This window comes from Bubalus bubalis, chromosome 6 (genome assembly GCF_019923935.1).
Source record: "Bubalus bubalis isolate 160015118507 breed Murrah chromosome 6, NDDB_SH_1, whole genome shotgun sequence".
NCBI classification, from domain to species: Eukaryota; Metazoa; Chordata; class Mammalia; order Artiodactyla; family Bovidae; genus Bubalus; species Bubalus bubalis.
The window spans coordinates 83550157-83564064 of NC_059162.1; the positions used below are offsets into that span (position 1 = coordinate 83550157).

Consider the following 13908-nt stretch of genomic DNA (forward strand, 5'->3'; position numbering starts at 1 on the left):
GCAAGTAATAAATGAAATGTGGAAGCTTTTGGGGAAAATGATTTCCATCTCCATTTAGAGATACTGTCAGAGATTAATGCATATCAGGGTTCATGTTCTAACATTTGGACTGGCATATTATAATAGGCAAAGGAAACTCTTCTTCAATGCATAAATGAGCTGATTCACTTCTCCATCACTGGGTTACATAAGGTAGGCAGTTTTTCCTTCCCAGACTTACAGAACATCATAATTGAGTTATTCTTCTAAACCCAGACTGCAAGGTTGGAGGAGGGACAGTGGAATTAATTACCTCTGTCTGAAGGCCCTTCATGTAAAGAAGCAGACAAGGATGTTTTCCTTCGAACTAGGGTTAGGTGTACCACTTGTCCTGCATTTCGTAACACTTCAACAACGTCCTGGTTGGCAAAACCCTGAATATTCACACCATCAACCTACAACATTAAGAGATACATTAAACAGAGGTTTCAAGTTAGCTTCTTTTGAATGCAAATTTAGTAGTAAAACATGCTGACAAACTTCCTGAGAAACTAGAAAGCAAACTGGAACCTGTATTCCTAAGTCATACATTTGAATTATAGCCTGAAAGAGGCAATGGATCTTAGTCTCTGATGCTATTCAACATTCAAAGTGCCATAAAATGCGGCACTTTATACACAGCTCTCAAGATGTATTAATAGAAGCCATTATCACTAAAGCTGAAAGGACCATCCAATACTTCACCCCTGTACTATACATATAACACTGTGCGATATTTTCCAGAAGGAACTAATCTCCCTCCGTTAGGTTTTCCAGTATTTTTAAAAAGCATGTGAAAGAAGGCATTTACTAATCTCAATCAAGTCCAGTCATACATTCTTTTTGTTTTGGAGGGGGTTTGTTTTGTTTTTGTTTTTATTGGGCTCTAGACAATGAGTTGTGAAATATCTCTGCAAGTTATGCCCCACTAGGGAGATGTCCATTCTGATTTTCCTGGGGGAGCTTTCTGAGCTTTTGCTTTTGCTTGGAGTCACTGCTCTTGCTGGCAGTAACCTCTTCAGGTCCACTGCTGAGAGGCTCCTCCTTGGAAGACAATTTCCTCTTTTCCTTGGGACTCTCTTGCTTCCTGACTCTTCAGGGTCACTAACTGAACCTTCTTTGGTGAAAGTTTTCTTCCTCTTGGAAAGACTACTGCCAGCTGTTTCTTCAAGATCACTACCAGCTCCTCCTTGGAAAAAAGATTTCTTCTTCTTGGGCTTGGAGAAGGAGACAGATGGGTCTTCCATTCCATTCTTCTGAGAGCCTCCTGGGGCTCTTTGTTTTTCTTCTTTTTGGGTCTTTCTCTTGTCTCCTCACACTCCTCTGGGATACTACTGCTTTATGAAGATGCCAGGGCAACTGCAGCCAGTCCTCTCTTTTCCTTCTTCAAGCATTTCCTCTGTCTCTCCAGCTTCCTAGTCATCTTAACAGCCACTTCCTCTACTTGACCCACTGCCTCCTTCATGATAGATTTTTTCCTAGGATCTCTCCAGTCTCATTGAAGGACTGCGGCTCCTCACGTTGTTCCTGAAGTTTCTCCCCAAATGCACAGATAGGTACCTCAGAGAAGCAACCAATTTGTGGAGCAAAGTTGCATTTGTTTGCTAGGAATCAGGAGATGCGGTCTTTGTTCTTAGCAGCTGTTCAGCCAATGAAGGTAGAGTTGAAAATGAGTCCATATTTTGAAGACCCCTGGTCTTCAGGGCTCTGGAAACCTCATCTCTTTGCTGGGCCCAGGGAATCACACTCTTAAGTCCAACAGAACTAGTAGGTCTCCTCACTCAATCTTCTTCAAGCTAGTCAAACCACTGCTTAACTTTTTCCCTAAGATTTTCTCCAAAGTTTTATCACCAGTCCCCAAATGGTCAATTCCAGCAACATTTCCTAAGCCAATACTGGAAAGCCAAGGGTCATGAAAGGGGCTTCCTTAGATGGACTTGAAGGACAAACATTCAAATTATACCAACATTTGTTTCTGATTGAATCACTAAATTAAATGTGTCTACCTGCTTCAAAATTATTATGAAAATAAACTGTAGAATTAAACTAATTTCTACTAAATGGAGGAAATACCAATCTCAATTGATGAAAGGCAATGACTATATTCTCACATACATAGAATATCTCAATTCTGTATATCCTCAAAATTACTATGCAAGAAGGAAGGGACATATGTATACCTATGGCTGATTCATGTGTATGACAGAAACAAACATAACATTCTAAAGCAATTATCCTTCAATTAAAAAAAATTTTTTAAATTACTGTTAATAGAAAAACTTTCACAATGATAAATAGCTCCAGTAAATGGTCTATTAATTGCATATAAAATTGATGAATTTAAAGAACACAAAGAGGTGCTTGAAAAGTGTTTTATAGGAGAATGTTAGAGAATCTTTCAAATATATGTGTATGCATATTATATAATATACATATGTATGTAATATTTTTTTCCCCTACCAAAACCATTAATGACTCCATTCTTCACAGGCAGTTAAAAAAAAAAAATTAGAATGGATAAATAACTACTGTATAATATGGAAAACAATATCCAATTTCATGGGATGAACCACAGTGGAAAAGAATATTAAAAAAGAATGTATATATATGTGTAAAACAGAGTCACTTTGCTATACAGCAGAGATTGGCACAACACTGCAAATCACCTTATACTTCAATTAAAAAAGAGTTTTTAATTAAAAAAATTAAGGACCATGAGAGTCCAAATTGATAAGATTTCACTGTACAAACTTAATTTTTTAAAACATTATAAAACTATATTAAGCCACTTCCATTGCACATATATTATAATAATGATAACTCCCCCCTCCCTCAACTTGATTCAATCCTGTAACAGAGGGCAGTTACTTACAGCAACTATCTGGTCATTCACTTGAATCTGACCATTGTGATACGCGGCACTGCCAGGTATTATACTTTTCACATAAATCCCTGAAGCTTCTCCTAAGATGCACAAAACATATGGAAAAAAGCTCTAATTAGGCCTTGATTGCAAAATTCATATCAAGAGGTTAATTAGCTAAAGGGGCTCACTGGAGGCTTGATAAATGCTGTTCTGAACACAAGCAGAGAAACTGATGGATTATTTCAAACTGTCACCATCACAAGTGACTCGAATTTGAAATGATTTGACTGATACCTATTTTTAGAAAAATAATCAGTAATGGAACCTCGATGAAATGCACTCCAATATCAGCTGGAATTCAGGAGAGCTCAGATTAAGTCTTACCTTCTCTTAGTTTTTCTCCCTTCTCACTGGTGACCTGGCATAAGCCTTCATCATTACTTACCAGCATGAAGACAAGAGAGTCCTAGTAGGTTTTCCTGCCTATATTTAGTTGACTACTCACATTAGCTTCTATCTATCTATCTATCTTTAGATCTCATGATATGTATATATAAATTGCTGCTGCTGCTAAGTCGCTTCAGTCATGTCCGACTCTGTGCAACCCCATAGACGGCAGCCCCCCAGGCTCTCCCTGGGATTCTCCAGGCAAGAACACTGGAGTGGGTTGCCATTTCCTTCTCCAATGCATGAAAGTGAAAAGTGAAAGGGAAGTCGCTCAGTCGTAATCGACTCCTAGCGACCCCATGGACTGCAGCCTACCAGGCTCCTCCGTCCATGGGATTTTCCAGGCAAGAGTACTGGAGTGGGTTGCCATTGCCTTCTCCATATATAAATTACAATTATATAAAAACTATACATGCCTATGGGAAGGGGTTGGAAGAGAAGTTAGAAAAAGAAAGACCATAGCTCTGGATGATTTTACACTTTTATCTTAATTTCAAATGCACTTGAAATATTGTCTATAGAAGGAAAATAAACATCAACGGATTCCTACAGCCTATGTACTAAAATGTAAGTTTGATAGAATCACATTGAAGGACTTCCATAATTTGCCCCAAACCTTCTTTTTTACTTCGACTTCCAACTACCATCCGCTCCAATAAGACAGAAGTCTAGACACACGAGACTCATGATGTTCCACCAAAGCTCCAAGTATTTTCATGATTGTATCCCTTTTCTCATTTTTTTTCTTCCTGTTGATCTCATTCCCTCTATCAAAATCCTTCTCCTTTACCATGTTTAGTACAAATACCTATTTCTTTGTGAATTCTCCATTTCCCTCTGTCAGAATGAGTTTTTCATCTGCCATATGATGAGTTTATTAGTATCTCTGCTAAAACATATATTTCATTTATCCTCAAACAACTGAGAGTTATTTACACATTTGTCTCCCTGAACAGACATTTCTTACATTCATTTTTCTACTCTCTCTGAAACTAAGCAAACCAACTGCTCAAAAGTTCCAAAGAATAAAGCAAAAATTATTTTGAAAGACTGCACATTAAAAAGCATACTGAGTTATAGAATATTCTAGTTTTGGATTCAATGCTACTTCTCCATTCCCTGCTCAAGTCCCAACAACTTCTTTTGAGGGTAAAGTAAAATGTTTCTTTTCTTCATTCAGTAATATAAACATCAAATTTTCTCAATTATCTATCAGCTACTCACTGCATTTTACTCTGTAAGTATATTGCTAGGTTTACAACTTGAAAACTTAATGCAATAAAGCTTCCTAAACCACAAGTTTAGGAACTTAGCCATGATTTCTCTAACCGGACAGCTTATTAAGAGCTACTCAACACAGGGTTTTTTTGGCAACATTATTATGTAATCCATACTTAGCTCTTTTGGAACTCATTTAAATTCTAAACCTAAAAATGGTGGCACTCAGAAAAATCTACAGGTCTGAAAGCAGCTATTCTATTAGGCTAAAATAGCACAAGGTGGTCTGACATGAATTTCATTCAGGACTCTGAATACATTAGCACTTTTAATCTTTCCCACCTGCTATAAAATGCAAAATAGTAACTTTAAAAAATTAACTCTCTAACCTTGCAATTTTTAAAACACTAGAACATTTCATAACTCTAACTTTTCATCTTACAAGCAAATATTTGTGAAAAAGATTTATTTTTCCTTTTTACAGTTATTTCTTATCATAATAGGATAACTCGTACAGTGAAAATTACCAGAACTTTGCATGAAAGAGTTCAGGGAATATTATTCAGACATACTTGGGCACTTATTCTTGCATGCACTTATTCTTACAAGTATTCCCTTTATATGAAAGAAAAATAATTCTAATTAAAGTGTTCATTTTATCTTCTTTTGATGATTAAACATAATAGCAATACTTTTTGACATTCACAATATGAAATACATGCAGTAATCATTTTACTTTATCACATATAAAATGCCATAATATGTAACACTCACAATATTCAAAATACATATCTTAGAAACAAGAGGAGGTATAATGTTATACATTGTGTTGGATAATTAAATTCTTTTGTTAATGACTATTGAGCCAGCTATAAAACTACTGAGATAAAACTGTGATTCTCTAATCATTTTTTGTAACTAGTTGCTATTACAGATTCGTGGTTTTATTGTTCAATGTTTAAATTAAAATCTGCATATATTTAATTTTATTGTCTAGAAACTTTAACATCCTTTACAATTATTTCCAAATATAAGACAGAGATGATTCATCTACCTGTCTGAGACGTTCCAACATAGCCAACAATTCTAATCCCAAGACTTTGTCCATCTTTTTTAATGAGTTCAACATCATAAGTTTCAAAAAGAGTAGAATTGTCCTGAAAAGAAAAATAATCTTATTATGTATAATGTTTAGTTATATAACTGTATGTATAAAGGCAATTTGTGAATGGTTTGTCAAGTATTTTCTGAAGACCTGTGGTACACAGAATTTTAAGATTGTCCCCATGACTTTTGATCCCTGTGCCATTCTGTGTTTATGTCATGAAAAAGCGAAATTATCCAGGGAGTCTAACCTAAGAAGGCATCCTTCAAAAGCAGAGAGTTTTCTCCTATTGATGGTAGAAAGGGATGTGAAAAAGATGTGAAGCATAAGGACTGGACCTGTGGTTTGAAGAAGGAGGCATCATGTGAGAAGGAATACAAGGGGCCTTAAAGAGCTGAAAGACGTCCTCTGTTTACAGACAATAGAGACTTTTGGTTCTACGGCTATAAGAAACTGTATTCGCCAACAATATGACAGAGTTTGGAAATGAACTGTCCCTAGAGTATCTAGCTAAGAGCCCAGCCAGGCCCATACCCTGATTTAGCTTTTGTAAGAATCTAAGCAGAACCCAGCCAAGTTAACCAAGACTTCTGACCTACAGAAATGTGGACCAACCATGGGTATTGCTTCAGGCCACTAAGTTTGTGATAATTTGTCACACAATGATAAAAAATTAATACAACCACTTAGAAAAAACTCACCATAAATTTGTATCTCAAAGAATTTAATGTAAAGAAAAAGAAATAAATGGAAGACTAATTATAGTAATAATTATTATGAGCAAAAAATGTTAACCTAAAACTTAACATTATTTGTCTTCTAATTAAAAATTTTCTGTAAAAAAAATTTTTTTTTTCTGTAAAAAAGCAGTTCAGTTCAGTCACTCAATGGTGTCCGACTCTTTGTGACCCCATGGACTGCAACACGACTGGCCTCCCTGTCCATCACCAACTCCCGGAGTTTACGCAAGCTCATGTTCATTGGTTAGTGATGCCATCCAACCATCTCACCCTTTGTTGCCCCCTTCTCCTCCCGCCTTCAATCTTTCCTAGCATCAGGGTCTTTTCCAATGAGTCAGTTCTTCGCATCAGGTGGCCAAAGTATTGGAGTTTCAGCTTCAGCATCAGCGCCTCCAATGAATATTCAGGACTGATCTCCTTTAGGATGGACTGGTTGGATCTCCTTGCAGTCCAAGGGACTCTCAAGAGTCTTCTCCAACACCACAGTTCAAAAGCATCAATTCTTTGGCACTCAGCTTTCTTTATAGTCCAACTCTCACATCCATACATGACTACTGGAAAAACCATAGCCTTGACTAGACGGACCTTTGTTGGCAAAGTAATGTCTCTGATTTTGAATATGCTGTCTAGGTTGGTCATAACTTTCCTTCCAAAGAGTAAGCGTCTTTTAATTTCATGGCTGCAGTCACCATCTGCAGTGATTTTGGAGCCCCCAAAAATAAAGTTAGCCACTGTTTCCCTATCTATTTGCCAAGAAGTGATGGGACCAGATGTCATGATCTTAGTTTTCTGAATGTTGAGCTTTAAGGCAACTTTTTCACTCTCCACTTTCACTTTCATCAAGGGGCTCTTTAGTTCTTCTTCACTTTCTGCCATAAGGGTGGTATCATTTGCATATATGAGGTTATTGATATTTCTCCTGGCAATCTTGATTCCAGCTTGTGCTTCATCCAGCCCAGCATTCTGCATGATGTACTCTGCTGCCGCTGCTGCTGCTGCTAAGTCACTTCAGTCGTGTCCAACTCTGTGGGACCCCATAGACAGCAGCCCACCAGGCTCCCCTGTCCCTGAGATTCTCCAGGCAAGAATATTGGAGTGGGTTGCCATTTCCTTCTCCAATGCATGAAAGTGAAAAGTGAAAGTGAAGTCGCTCTGTCATGTCTGACTCCTAGTGACCCCATGGACTGCAGCCTACCAGGCTCCTCCATCCATGGGATTTTCAGGCAAGAATACTGGAGTGAACTGCCATTGCCTTCTCCAGATGTACTCTGCATATAAGTTAAATAAGCAAGGTGACAATATACAGCCTTGACCTACTCCTTTCCAGATTTGGAACCAGTCTGTTGCTCCACGTCTAGTTCTAACTGTTGCTTCCTGACCTGTATATAGATTTCTCAAGAGGCAAGTCAGGTATTCCCATCTGTTTAAGAATTTTCCACAATTTGTGGTGATCCACACAGTCAAAGGCTTTGGCATAGTCAATAATGCAGAAATAGATGTTTTTCTGGAACTCTCTTGCGTTTTCAATAATCCAACAGATGCTGGCAATTGGATATCTGGTTCTTCTGCCTTTTCTAAAACCAGCTTGAACTTCAAGGTGTCTAAAAACATAACACCTTGCTTTCAATTCAAACCTTTAACAATAAAAAGTAAATAATTGATTGCATCAAATTCTCACTGACCACACAGCTACATTGGTCCCTCATTACAAAGTAGAAGTCTTCAGAGATCCAAAGTAATGGAGGGAAAAGAAAATGGTTCTAACAAGTTTGGAGAAGATATCAAAAGAAGAATATCTGTCGGAGATATTAGAATTATATATCTAATTCTATTACCTCTGACAGAGTCTAATATCTCTGACAGAAAACTTCTTCTCCTGTGGTTCCCATTAGGGAAAGCCTTTCCAGAAGACAGCAAATGGTTCCTCAAATGAATATGAGAGGTGGCTTTCCACCCTCTTCTGCCATAATCACTTTTCTTTTCTTTCCTCTTCTTCCTGTCTCCTCCTTTTAAAAACTATTTATTTCCTTTCACCTTATCTCCTGATTCAGAGCCTGTGATATGGTTGGAAAGAGCTTGGAATTGAAGGGTGAGGGGGCCAGATTAAGGTGTTCAAAAGCTACAAATTCTCAGTTTTAAGATAAATAAGTACTAGGGATGTAAGGTACAACATGATAAGTATAATTAGCATCATATATTATATATAAAAGTTGAGAGTAAATCCTGAGTTCTCATCACAAGAAAAATTGTTTTCTACTTTTTTAATTGTGTACCTATACAGATAGAGATAATGGATGTTCACTAAACTTACTGTGTGATGATTACTTCACAATGTATATAAATTAAATCACTATGCTGTACACCTTAAACTTATAAAGTGCTATATGTCAATTATATCTCAGTAAGACTGGAAGGAAAAAACAAACAAACAAAGAGCTTAAAAGGGACCAGAAAGATCTAAATTCAAATCCTAGTTTGCAACTTACTACCTATATGACCTTTAATAAGTTATCTGGACTCCCATCTCCTTATCTATTGAATGGATAAGACCTATCTTGCAGAATTCTTCCAAAGAATTCAGATGACTTGGATAAATCTAGGTGCTTGATAATGATTAATAATAATGATTATTATATAACTATAACAATTGTTAGCAATCAGAATATTATTATTATTAGTGTCTATTGCCTTTGGCCAGTTTGGTCTTATCAATGATAATACTCATACATTGACCAGTATTTAAAGTTTCCCCTCCACTACCTGGATATTTCTTCACCAATCTAATGAAATAGGAATGGCAGGTATTATTAGTCTCCAATTTACAGATGAGCAGTAGAGGCTCAGGGAAGTTGAAACCTTAACCCTGAGAAATGACAAAGAAGAAAATCAAACTTGTGTAGTGTCTCCAAGTTGGGCTCTCCTCTGCTTCATTGTTGAGCACTGAGACATGACCCACATCCACACAGCGCTTGGAACTGAAAGCATTTCCAATCCGGCAATGTATCACACCCAGTACTGAATCTATGATGAAAGAATAATTTGTATACTCACAGAACTAGGGCTCCTATTGGCCACAGCAGGCAAAGCAACAGGCAAGGCTGCAGGAGTAGGAGGGGTTATGGAAATTTCACCAACTGGGTCTCTTGCAACAAGCATCCTGACAGAATTCCCACAGTTCCTTAGCACTTGCGCAACCTGCTCACTGGTCATTCCCTGCACGTTTGTGCCACCAATCTTCAAGATGTGATCCCCTGTTTTGAGTCTTCCATCCTTTAATCCAAGAAAACAGAAAAACAAAATTATTCTGAGAAATCATTGATCTAATTTCACTCATTAATAACAATTCATCAGCAGGAGAAAGAAAGGAGGCCTTAAAACTAAAGTCTATTCCCCATCCTTCCTTTTCCTCAGTTTTGTAGAAACCTGTATGAAAGAAGGTATTAGATCAAAATAATGAGGAGAAAACTATATGCTTTACTGTGAATTCTGCAGAAGGCACTAGAAGCTACTGCAAGCAAACAGAAGTTGTGAAACAGAAAGGCAATTCAATTCAAACATTTGGAAAGACTTAGAGAAAAGTAATAGATGCAAGGAGGAAATTATTATGGAAGAAGAAAAAACTAATTGCTGGATTTCTACTTTAAGCATTGATAATTTGATATTCTATTTTTACCAATGCAACAAACATGAAATAAAATAACCAACTACTTGACAGTCAGTATTCATGAAAAATAAGGGTAAGATGCTTCTGTGAATAAATGATTCTTGAACAAAATAATGCCCTGAACACAGAATAAAGAATATGGAGATAAGTATTTGCATACTTGACTTGGACAAAGGACATTTCATGCTAAGTACATATTTAGTCATTTCCTAAGCATTATTTTTTCCCTATTTTACCTCAACTCAATTTAAAATGATGCAGATAATTTGCACCTGTCACTGAAAGTCAAACATTTTCTTCTTTCAGAAAAACAGGTGCTATACAGTATTCACAAGTGCAAAAACAATCATAATCAGATTGATAGGAAAGACACCAAAATGACAGCTAGCTTTTAAAGTCCGGCGGCCCCAAATACTGCATATTATGGATACTTTCTGATTAACATTCTCCTTTCATAGCCTGCCTATTGTAGAAGGAAACTAAAAGGTACAAAGTCCTTTTTGTTCTTTAAGAGAAATCATAAATCAATGATAGCCAATAAATAGCTATGCCAAAATTCAAAGTCATAGCATGCTAATCACACATTCAAATATAAGTTTATTAACTCACAGATTCTTTCAAAAGAGAGAAAAAATTATGCATAAGGGCAAAGATAGTATGAAAGGCAAAAAATTAAAATAGTTGAGGAAGGGGTAATACATTATTACAGAGAAAACACTATCATTTATATAGTTTTTTTTTTTTTTTTAAGAAAAAAATACTTTAATTCAAGTTAGCATGTCCATGCTAAATTAGCATGAAATTAAAAGATGCTTACTCCTTGGAAGAAAAGTTATGACCAACCTAGATAACATATTGAAAAGCAGAGACATTACTTTGCCAACAAAGGTCCATCTAGTCAAGGCTATGGTTTTTCCTGTGGTCATGTATGGATGTGAGAGTTGGACTGTGAAGAAAGCTGAGTGCTGAAGAATTGATGCTTTTGAACTGTGGTGTTGGAGAAGACTCTTGAGAGTCCCTTGGACTGCAAGGAGATCCAACCAGTCCATTCTGAAGGAGATCAGCCCTGGGATTTCTTTGGAAGGAATGATGCTGAAGTTGAAACTCCAGTACTTCGGCCACCTCATACGAAGGGTGGACTCATTGGAAAAGACTCTGATGCTGGGAGGGACTGGGGGCAGGAGGAGAAGGGGATGACAGAGGATGAGATGGCTGGATGGCATCACTGACTCAATGGACGTGAGTTTGAGTGAACTCCGGGAGTTGGTGATGGACAGGGAGGCCTGGAGTGCTGCAATTCATAGGGTCACAAAGAGTCAGACACGACTGAGCGACTGAACTGAACTGAACTGAACTGATAGCATTTATGGGTTTAAAAAATATTTATTACTCTGTATTGTAAGTTCTCTGCTAGGTTGTTATACATGATAATTTCCATTCAAAAACTATTTGAAAATCTAAAGGATTTTAGGTCTGAGCTACAAAAGAAATAAATGTTTCTCTGAAAATTAAAAAATAACACTAAATACCTACCCAATTCAGAAAATGAAATTATTACCACTTTTGATTCCAAACTATTTCTATCATTGGTCTTTAATTAAAAGGCAACATGTCATTGACAGAAAATAATGCTGCTGCCGCTGCTGCCACTAAGTTGCTTCAGTCGTGTCCAACTCTGTGCGACCCCATGGACTGTAGCCTACCAGGCTCCATCATCCACGGGATTTTCCAGGCAAGAGTACTGGAGTGGGGTGCCGTCGCCTTCTCTGAGAATATCATGACTTTATAAAATAAATGCTCTTTCCCTTAAGGAATTAAAGGAAGGCACTAAGTATTGGGTGGCCAAAAAGTTCACACTGTTTTAAGTAAAAATAAAAGACATTTTAATTTTCACCAAGAATTTTACTGAACATATTCACTAACCAAATGAAAATTTTGGCCAAACCAAAATAAGTACGTCCATCCTATGCTACTCAAATTTCCAGAGCCCTCACCAATAATTTTGAAGGATAGGGAAAATACCAGTTTATAGACATAAAGCAAAATTACTGGAATAACTGTTCAGGGGCCTCAAGCTGGGCCTTGATTATTCTTTACCATCTGAGCCACCAGGGAATGCTTGATTATTCTAGAAAGAAAATTCCTCACTTTCCTCAGTAGTTCACACCCACTGTCTAATCCTTGGCTGGTCCCATTCCTTCTCAGTATTAAAAGCTGTGTGTGCTTAGTCACTCAGTCATGTTCGACTCTTTGCAACCCCATGGACTGTAGCCCACCAGGCTCCTCTGTCCAAGGGGATTCTCCAGGAGGGAATACTGGAGTGGGTTGCCATGCCCTCCCCTAGCGTATCTCCCCAACCCAGGGATTGAACCCACATCTCCCGCATTTCAGGTGGATTCTTTACCATCTGAGCCACCAGGGAAGTCCTTGAATACTGGAGTGGGCAGCCTATCCCTTCTCCAGGGGATCTTCCTGACAGGAATCAAACTGGGGTCTCCTGCATAGCAAGCATACTCTTAACAGCTGAGCTACCAGGGAAGCCCAATATTAAAGGTTAATGGATAGCTATTATAACATGACTCATAATTGCCTGACACCAAAAAGTCAATAATTCATGACAACTTTTAAATAGGTTGTGCTCTACAAGTCACCTTTGGGAGAAAACAGGTGACTCAATATATTTGATGTCCCTAGAGTTCCTCCACAGCACATGAAAGAGATTTCTGCAAAACAAAGAAGTTTTACACTGCCTATACCAATTAAAAAAAAAAAAAAAACACTTCTAACTGCTGAAAATTTCTGAAATAGCTGAACAGAATTTTCAAAAGATGTATATTTCAGGTACTGTGAATTTTGGAGAGTACCTTGGGACAATATCAAATAATTTCCCTATCCATGGAATTGACCCTAATAACATCCACTGATGGCTCATTGTAACTTGCCGTTGTTCTTGTTCAGTCAATAAGCCCTGTCTGACTCTTGAGACCCCATCATGAACTGCATTCTGTCAGGCTCCTCTGTCCATGGGATTTCCCAGGCAAGAGTACTGGAGTGGATTGCCATTTCCTTCTCCAGGGAATCTTTTTGACCCAAAGATCACACTCACTTCTCCTGCACTGGCAGGTTCTTTATCAATGAGCCACCAAGGAAGCCCCTCACTATAACTATGTACCAATGAACATTTCTAAAAAAGTCATATAAATCAATGTTTTTTCATTTCATTTACAACATTAGAGGCAGTAAACAGTAAAATGACAAGTAAAGGCATTGGAGTCAGACACATCCAAATTTATCCTGGCACTACTTTGGTCAAGGTGTAGGGCCACAGATCAGTTACTGATCCTACATAAATCTCAGATCCTTATTTAAGCAAGATGGGGATAAATTCCTCTCTCGTTGAGTTGTAAGCACTCAACTCAATACTACATGTCAAAAGCTTTAGCCTAGTGTCTTGCTTACAGCATTCTAAGATGCATCCATTTCTGATACTTATGTAGACTCAGGTTTTCTTTGCCATATCCCCCAACTCTACCCCATACTGACTGATATGTACACAAAAGGAAAGACAAGGGGCCATTTTATGAACTTTTTAAAATAAGAAACACTGACTTGCTTCTCAACTTTCTGTTACACAGTTTATAGTCTTTAAAGAAAGTATTTAGTATTAATTAATCCCTTTAGCAGAATGTAAGTATCACTTTATGATCAATCTCAACCACATCTAACTAAGGACCTAAGACATTCATACTCCCTTACCATGAAGATTGCCATAGTCAACAGTGAGTATTAATAGTCAAAAGTATGAGTATATTTTAATGAAAAACAATATTCCTTTTAATAATTTTAAAAC

At 37.4% G+C, this 13908-nt stretch overlaps 1 protein-coding gene across 4 annotated transcripts in view; it reads right to left on the reverse strand.

Moving 5' to 3' along the window:
* The window catches only part of PATJ (PATJ crumbs cell polarity complex component), a 382417-nt gene that overhangs the window by 325608 nt on the left and 42901 nt on the right, over positions 1-13908 (reverse strand). For all 4 annotated transcript variants that reach the window (XM_025288586.3, XM_025288590.3, XM_025288587.3 and 1 more), the window contains exons 8-11: positions 9446-9664; positions 5604-5706; positions 2891-2982; positions 293-434 (exon numbers count right to left, since the gene is read on the reverse strand). In XM_025288586.3, coding sequence (XP_025144371.3) covers positions 293-434; positions 2891-2982; positions 5604-5706; positions 9446-9664 — 556 coding nt within the window. The remainder of the gene's footprint in view (positions 1-292; positions 435-2890; positions 2983-5603; positions 5707-9445; positions 9665-13908) is intronic.